The sequence below is a fragment of the Cibotium barometz genome, chromosome 19 (genome assembly GCF_041138505.1).
Source record: "Cibotium barometz isolate CiBa-2024 chromosome 19, ASM4113850v1, whole genome shotgun sequence".
In the NCBI taxonomy this organism is placed as follows: Eukaryota; Viridiplantae; Streptophyta; class Polypodiopsida; order Cyatheales; family Cibotiaceae; genus Cibotium; species Cibotium barometz.
In genome coordinates, this window is record NC_141064.1 from 37,367,509 (window position 1) to 37,376,667 (window position 9,159).

Here is a 9,159-nt window from a genome sequence, read left to right on the forward strand (position 1 = left end):
GAATGAACAAGACTCCGATGATGAGGTTGGGCTCAGTGACATTACCTTGACCGGTTTAGTTAAGGGCAAGGAGGTAGATCCAAACCCGAGCTCTTGGTGGAGCAAACTCTGGCCTTGGTTCTTATTCAACAACATGGAGAGGAAGAAACAGTTGAAGGTACCACCTCTCACAGGCCACTAGAGAAGGGTCATCAGCAATGGCGGCTGTGGATACACCCATGGATGAGGCTGATGAGATAGGGGCAGCACCAGATATGCCCGAGTTAGCACTAAGTAAACGTAGCTCCGTAAGCGGTAGATAGAGAGGAGTTTCTCTTCTTGCAGGACTTAGAAAAAATGTTTAAAAGTAAAGCAAGATGAGTGCTTGTCTCTCCTTGCAATTGTGCTAGATTGTCCACTTGACAACAAATCCTCTCAATACATGACGGAGTAACTTATACCAGTTGTTGATGGTACAGTATTAGAGAGTGTCCAATTTGTTCAAGGAAAAATACAAGAAGCTGAGCAGGGTCAAGTGCCTCAGGAGGAATTCAAAGTACAAGCTAGCTTGCCCTAAGTCAGCTTGGTGCATTCGCCTCCTTAACAATTTGAGGAGCACAAGTCATCAATTAACATTGAGCAGCTAGATGTGATAGCATCTGATGAACTACACTCGGTAAGTTAATAATCCCCAGTTGTTTACTCCTATTCATGGCATGATTGATTACTAAAGTGTGGTTTGTATGCAACATGTCATGGAGTTGGATGCCTAGGCACATCGTAAGGGTGGCACAAAGGGATCCTTTTGGAACTAACTCTACATTGGCCCATTACATAGGCCGTATTCCAACAAAAGACATTGTGGTTGTCCATAATGCTTTTAGCCCTATGGGAGAATTCCAACTTTTGGATCTCAAGGCCTTATCCAAAGTGTTGTGCTTGTCTAGTGTCTCCAAGAATACAGAGAAAATTATCCTCATCAGCAAGTCGGACATTTTTGCAACCTTTCAAGGAGGCTATGCTCCCAAGATCCTTGTCAATATAGCCATCGCCGAAAGTCTAGGAGAGAGAGATGCCGCGTGCATTGTAGATTCCATCATGGGGAGGGCACTCTTTCCCTCAACAAGAGAAGGCACAAGGCCTTAAAAGAAGCAATTAAAAAGACTGAAAAAAACTGGGATGTAAATTGTAAAGCTTATCATGTAGTCCCCTGTTTTGGTAATAAAATACCCTTTTTTGAACTATCTAGAGGGAGCCAATTTTAATTTTTGTAGTTGAATTTTACATGAAGTGATTTTTTTAAATTGTGCAATTGATTATGAATTTGCAGTTGATTATGAATTTGTAATTTAATGGAGTGAGTTCAATTTTGTAGTTGAGTTTGTACTAGTTAATTGATTTTTTATAATTATATTTGAAATCGATTAAAAAACCATTCCGAAACATTTTTTTTAGAGCTTGTATAGGCCTTCCAAGCCCTCCCTCAACAGGCCTCGGGGGGTCCAAAAAACAAAAATCCATGACTATACTTCCTTTGGTAAAACGAAAGTGACGACCTTTTGTAATAGAGGTAACCACGATCGTTGATATTGAGAGGATGCTCGACTGCCGCCAATCGCACAACCCCAGCTATGTTGGCGAGTAAGCCGCGGGAGTAAAACCACCGAATATGAAAAGCGGTTTTGAGAGTAGTTTTTTCCTTCCTTCTTTCTTTTTGTTGAGGATTTTATCACCCGTATGCTGCGCTGTCACTGGTGCCGTGTAACGCCAGCAACATGGCCTTGTGCACAAGAAAGAGAGGGTTCTCCTCCCTCCTCAACTTTGTGCGCTGTTGTCCACTGAATTTTGGTTGTTGATGGCAGTTGCACACAGGGGCCATGAATTGTCCACACTAGTTTATAGTTTCAACTTGAGGATAGAGGAAGAGACCACTCCATCATGGGCATGCGGAGGCTTTGTACTATGTGACAAGCAAGTCAATAGAATATGAGCTCTCATACCAATGCTGTCAATAATCTTCCCATAACCATAGCTTCAAGCTTCTCAAATAAACAAGAAGAAGATAAATATCGCAACTATGCACAACAAAGCGAGTGGGTTCAATCTCCCCCCATGCATCACTCAGCACACTTCCTCATGCATGTATTTATGTATTAGCAAAAAGCAAGTGCTCACAAATATAGCTTGATACATTCCACTTTGGGCCATTAATATCAAAAAGTAACTTGGTCCCCAAGCTAGTCTATTTACATTAAAATTGTAGCAATTTAATTAAATGGAACTATGGGCGGGCAACCATCGTTGCATATCAAAATACGACGGCCGTGCACCGGCCAAAATCCATCACACCCAGGCTACTCTGTGCACTGATCTGCTCACCAAAAACACAAGACACATTAAATCTCGCTTATCCGCCCAACATGATGCGACCACTGCTCCACACTCTCACGCATAGCCAGTCAAACGACCATGTGGCAAATGAGCGTACCATAAATATCACATAAAATATCAAATAATTCCACAATTAATTTCAAAATTCTCATTTCCATAACACATATAAGAGGATTGAAGAGAGATTACAAGCTTACAACAAAGATTAGAAAGAGATTAGAAGGTTACAGGCAAGATTAGGGAGGGATTAGAGAGCTCTAAGACTAATGGTTTACATGTGTAATTACATGTGTAACTTGATTAAAATTTTATTAAAATTAATCCTTAAGGGCTCTTTTGGTAGTCTGTATTTCCCCTAATGGTGCCATCAACATTCATACCCTTTCACAAGAAGCAAGTCTCGAAATCATGGAAGCATCGCCATAAAAGGTGTCTTGTCATCAACACTATTCCAAGCGAGGGGGGATACCTCTTCCTCAAATAAAACTTTCATTGTTTATGTGTTTGAGTTGGTTCCTCTGCGCCCAAGATGTCCCCTGAAATGACATGGAATAAATGTTCATCATGTTGTGTGTGTATCCATCTATGTTTGTACCGCTTTGCACTATAAAAGACTTTGTAATTTTCTCATATCCCTGTTTTAAGTTGGAGGGGGGGGGATAGTTCAGGCAACTGAAAAATCATGTGTCTCTTTGTAGGCTTGACTACAATCTATTGTATCATGTTAGGTATGACCACTGTGATCTTTTGCATCACGTGGTGCCAGTGGGCCCAAATCACCCTGTGTATGAAGGCTTATCCTCATAACACCTCCTTGACTCCAAAGGGAGGTTTGTTGGGTATTTCGGAGTCTCATGTGTGTATCACTTGATTGAGTGTAGCTTCAATAACATCAACACAACTTGACAATGAACATTTACATTGAACATCATTGAGTATAGCTTGATTAAGTACAACTTAAACAACAACACAACTTCGTATTTCTCCCTACCATAAAGTCTTCTACTCGATCATGAGGATAGGAAAGGAGCCCAATATTATTATTTTTGTAATAATAAGTGATTTCTACATAATAACCATGTCTTGAAAAGGAGGCAAATACCAACAACTAGATGTAGTTGCTCACCTAAGTGCGTACCATGTATAAGGTAATCGTCCACACAGATTTGAAGGACCTTAGATTCCCTTAGTTCGTTTTCTCTATGACTTCTGATTTGGCAAATCTTCCTTCTTGACCACCGTCTTGATGATCTCGTGCAAATCTTGCTTCACGGACGGTGCTGGACTGGATTGGAGAAGGGCTGATACCCCATAGTTGATGCACTCCCTCACAGGTCTCAGCTGAGCTAGACAACACAGGCAACTACGTGGGGCTGGATTGCACAAGCAACAGATGTGTTTTAGATGCAAGAGGAGGAGGAGAAGCCCTTTAAAAACCTGTTTAAATGAGTACGCTTTATGACATAATCAGTACGTTATCATAGTAAATTTTGTACTTACAGAATTCATAACTTTAAAAGAGTACTAAAATTAGTATGCCATTGCCATCCACTATGTTACATTGTTATATTATATAATATTGATTACAATATAAATTATCATTATTTATTTACTTAAAAAATCATATTTCAATGTATTAATTTATTTCATTTATATAATATGAAGTTGTTACAAAGCAATAACAAGATTTACTGATCATAGCTGTATTGTTAATATTTTTTGTTTTTTGATAGTTATCTAAAGCTACATCAAAAGTCGAGAGATAGAGGAGAGAGAGGGAAGGGGGTCCAAAACTATTTGACTTTAAAGACTTGGTAGGAGTTGACTTTCAAGAATTGGTACGAGTTGACTTTCAAGATTTTGTTTTTACCTTATTTCTCCTTTAAGTATTGATATAATCTACATGTGAAATTACAAGCCCAAGACTACACTTTACAATATTGTCATTGCATTCTTTTTCAAACGGCCAAGCCAAAAGGCTACACAAGAAAACCAAAAAGAAAATCATATCAAAGTATACTCAAACACCACATAATATATTTATAAAGCATTCATTTACAGAATACTCAAACGCCACATATATAAAATATATACTTCATTCGAAAAGCTCATATAAAACTCAAGTTTCTATGTGATATTAATTTTTCCTTATGATATTCCTAGAATTGTTCCTTGCCATCTATGTTGATGATGAGATGAGTGACCATCAGAATGAAAGATTGCTGTGGTTTGTGATTGTTTTTTAAGCATAGCCTAGCTTTTCACATGTTCAACGACTTTGTATAGCCATGCCTCAATGGAAATGTACATTAATTTACTCTTTTTTTTTGGAGTATTAAATAGTTTGCTCGAAGAGGAAGTGGACATTTGCACCCAACCACAGACCTACATTCTACTCTCAAACCATAACAAAGAGTTATTCTGGCTTACACATCACCGATAATGATTTGCCACAAAGTTGATGCTATGGAAACTCCTGGACCATAGATAATGGGCCTTCCATCATCTAGCATGGCACCCAGCCAAAGACCTTCCAAGCTTGTGGATGCTGTAAGAGGCACGTATGCCTTAACGCTAGTATGACTCCTAAGGCTTCACCCAGGGAGGAGGAAGGGCTATGGGCATACATAACGTGTATTGCAGAGGGGACCCTTGCTGTGATGAGGTACAACTCTATCATATCAAGGGAGATCCTAAAGAGCCTATATTGTCCCAACCTAGGTGAAACACAACAATTTATGTCTCGAGTCACCTTGCTAGAAACGTACAGTCAAAGTGTTCATGATCAAAGAAGTAAATTTTGTGTGCGAGCACAGAGAGAGAGAGAGAGACCATGCTCCCATTTGGCAAAACAGGACTCTACTTAGTTCAACTGGTTTTTCAATTTTGCTTTTTTCCATGGAAGAAACTGTGCAAACATAGCACAAGAAAGGCATGCAGGAGCATTCTTATGTGCTGCAGAAGATGACTTTGACTCGTTCACCTCTTGATTTACACCAAACCTTGACTTCTTTACCACAGGCAATAACACTAAGCCATCCTCTTCCTGCATGTCAAGTCCATCGTCATCCTCACAGAGAGCAAGTTGTGTGTGACAATCCTGGTCGTTAGAAATGCAGCTCTTAGCCTTGGAGGAACATCCTGCTGCTCGGTCTTTGGCACCGAGCAGCACAGCAATGAAGATATGTAAATTTAGCCTCGCATTATCGTTCTCCTTCTTTGATGTATCTTTCAACCTGGATGTTGGTAACAGAATGTTGGTGAAAATCGATGCAATCTGCTTAGCTGTGGCAAGATCGTGTGTCACTAGATAAACGGCATGCCGTGTAAGTGTCTCCCAAAACATTGCAGAATCTGCATCTTGGTATTTGATGAGTAGGTTGCTTTTGGCCCACTCAAGTACATCAGTTTCAAGAGTACTAGTTGCCAACAAATACTCCTTCACAAACCTCATTGGCACCAAGTTCTCGGGTGGAAATGCATGCATCAACTCACAAATTGCTTCACAGCAAATCAACAACCGCGACCCACTATCTTTGCTACCAAGAAGCTCCTTTACCTTTTCATCTCCTGCTTTCGCAGCTTCAATTGTTGAGAACACTAGACTTGGGTTCCATATCTGCTCACTCTTGTATGCCCATAGTGTATTCTCCCATTGGAATATTGCATTGTAGAGACTGTCTAGAATTCTCAACTTCTCCTTGGAAGGAGAGACGGCTAGTGCCGCCCTTTTCCTTCTGATGATTGCCTTCTCTTGGTCATGCAATTTATTCCCTACGTCAACAACCTGTAGAAAAAAGTGATTGTTGTGATCAAATGCAACTCCAAAAACTGCACCGTTCTAGACTCTGGATGGTGTTAACCAATAATGGTGCAAAGAAACTAGTGAGGGTCATTCATGTACAACCAGGCACACTTTTCATATTAACAGAAAAAGAAAGGAATTTATTAGGGTGGCTTCAGAAGGGAGCAATCCATCCAGGCCCACAAAACGATCAGGCAGCCCTTTGAAGCTGCCCTCTCCCTGGACAGAATGCCCTTTAGAAGATCTATCAGCACCTTTTACAAGGAGAGGCAGTGGGAGCGAGGGGGCAGGCCCATGGTCTAAAGCCACCCTAAGTTCTTGCCTTCAAAGGGAGTAGAGTTATACCAGAAATCTAGACGGCACTGCTTCATCTTCAATGGATGTTGCATCACTGTCCTTGAGTCTCTCACAAAGAGAGACATTCTGCCCATGAATATCTTCTCCTCCTTGCTTGAGGCATCTTTGACGATGCTGTGTAAGCTGTTCACTCTTCTCCTGTCTAGCAACAGTATCAAATGCTGCTTCGCTATGTTGTCCACTGAAGTCATGTTCTAAACTGTGCACACATGAACTAGCCGGCCATCCAAGCTCATTGGTTTTTTCATGGATGGTAATCACACTGTTCCTGTCTGTTGATTCGCAATGGGCACTACCTTCAAAAGCATCTTCATGAACCGCCTTTGCATTACCTTCCAAAACAGTTGCCCAGTAAATTGACTGCCGAGCTTTGCCATCCACTTGTGATGAGGTATGGTGGTTAAGTTCTGCTTGCAATATGCTAGTTTCATAATGTGCCGGTTCTTCACTCGTTCCAATTGTGACCTGGCGAGAAGCGCTTGTATCTCTATTCTCAGAGGTCCATGACACATCAGCATCTGAACATTTTGATGCAGAGCCTAATTCTTGCAGCTTTATGTAAGATGTAGAGGATTGATGTGGCTTTGGTGCATCTGCAAGGCCAAGACAGGGTTTTTAGAGGCAGTATTAAGCATGCGATACCGATTCAGGATGTGCAAACAAAAAGCAAGAATGAATGCTAGAGATCTTCAACACAAAGTAGGAAAGATACCGTGGCCACAAGCCTTGATCATAGTCGTCTCCTCTTGGGAAAGAGCACAGGATGAGTGATTTATCTGGTTATCTTTGACCCCGTCCCTGCCACGCAGCAGCTTGAGAACACATTAAGACCAAATCATGCACGACCACAACAATGAATCAAAGAGTTGAAACATAATAGCTTAGGGTAAGGCATCCATTGTAGGGGCTGCTATATACAATGGTCAAGAAAAATTAAGGCCCTGCCAGGATTACGAGCATTGGCTGGAATAGAAGCAGACAGCCAAGCATTGCTTCACACCATTCTGTGGGAACTCCACAGACATTCACAGTCCACCCTGATTTTTATTTTTTTTCAGAAAGGAGACTTCTATTAAGTAAAATATATTATACAAAGGGAGATCTCAAGCCAAAAGGTAGGGAGGTCTCAACCAATCAGGGGCACTATGCTGCCATAACAGCCCCGTAGGAGTGGAGAATCCACTCCCTCATAAAACTGCTGCATTTTTGTCTGCATAGCTCTAGAAGATCCCAGTATGCAGGCCCAGGTGGCCAAAAGAGTGAACGGTGTCACTACATATACTGCAGATACACTGGGTGTCATAAACCTGAATACCCTTAGAGGCTAAGAGCATCTGGTCATCCAGATATGCCACGCCTTGATACTAGCAATAATCTCCCAGGTGGTGTCAATACTCAGCAAAGGTGGTGTGTATCATAATTGGGGGTTATCCTGAAGCAAATATCTCTGAGCTATGCCCCTATGGACAAGTATAACAGGACCATCTGTATCTTTTTATCCTTTGGGAAAGGATGGAACTTGCAGTTAGGGAGATTTTTAGGAGGAGGACTTTTTGCATAAAAAGTCAATAAAGCAAGATACTTTTTAAAAGTGCTTTTATCAATGCCCTAAGCAGAATTCTAAGTCTACGAGAGACTCTAGCACTAAGGATGAGCCAAAGGGAAAGAAACCAAAACCTACGGCCGGATTGGTTCCATATTTGGTTGGGGAGCACCCAGGAGATGCAAAGTCAAAGTTAAACAAAGCATGGGGCAAAGTCAGAGATCAAACAGCTTTGATTTTCTTTGACCCAAAAGCTAGGGCTAACTTCATCTCTCCATAGTTAGCTTCCAAACTGGGATCCCGTTCAGAGGAGATGGGGGCTATTCATGTGGCAAGTTTGGCCTGCCCAAGATAAGACATTCAGTTCCAGTAACTCCTATTATTGGGAAGCTTCGACTTCATGTGCTGAGTTATGTGGACTTTTATGAGTTTTACATCATGCCATTGGATGGTTGTGATGTCTTGTTGGGTATGCCTTGGTTTCATAAGGTTAGGACAGTGGTGGATACTTATAATAGGAAGATGGCATTGACTCATAAGGGTAAAGAGTATGTCTTGGATGTAAAACTTAAAGGGGAATCTATCCCTATTGTATCAGCTTCCGCCATTTCTCAAGTAATGAAAAATCATATTTCTACGTATTTGATTTTTGCCAAAGAGAAAGAGGAATCAACAAAGTCTAATGTTGGGGATTTAGACAAGGACAAGATGGACTTTCTTCGGAAGTATCAGGACTGCTTTTCAGAGTCTTTGCCAGGGAAGCTTCCTCCAGGGCGGTCGGAAGATTATACCATGGTCGACTTTGTGTCACCAAGCAATTGCGGGCCAAAGGTTTTGACAGAGAGTCATGCTGCAAGCCATAGGGGCATTGAGGCTACACTGTACAGTGAGAGCATTGGAGGCTCTTTTATTGGCCTACTTTGAGGAGAGATGTACATGCTTATGCGCGGGACTGCACTGTATGTCAAAAAGTGAAGTATGATCATCAGAAGACACCTGGTTTACTTCATCCTTTACCTATTCCTGATAGACCGTGCCAGAGTATTGCTATAGACTTTATCTTTGAGCTTCCTAGGACTCAGAC

The 9,159-nt window shown here is 41.3% G+C and overlaps 1 protein-coding gene across 2 annotated transcripts in view; it reads right to left on the reverse strand.

The window, feature by feature from the left end:
* Positions 1-4,765: 4,765 nt before the first annotated feature.
* Positions 4,766-9,159, reverse strand: part of LOC147628540 (uncharacterized) — a 7,005-nt gene continuing 2,611 nt past the window's right edge. Inside the window, exons 4-6 of one of the 2 annotated variants that reach the window (XM_086813724.1) lie at positions 7,245-7,330; positions 6,521-7,125; positions 4,766-6,157 (exon numbers count right to left, since the gene is read on the reverse strand). In XM_086813724.1, the coding sequence (XP_086669850.1) occupies positions 5,234-6,157; positions 6,521-7,125; positions 7,245-7,330 (1,615 nt within the window). In that variant the 3' untranslated portion in view covers positions 4,766-5,233. The remainder of the gene's footprint in view (positions 6,158-6,520; positions 7,126-7,244; positions 7,331-9,159) is intronic. The other variant, XM_086813725.1, reaches the window with a different exon arrangement.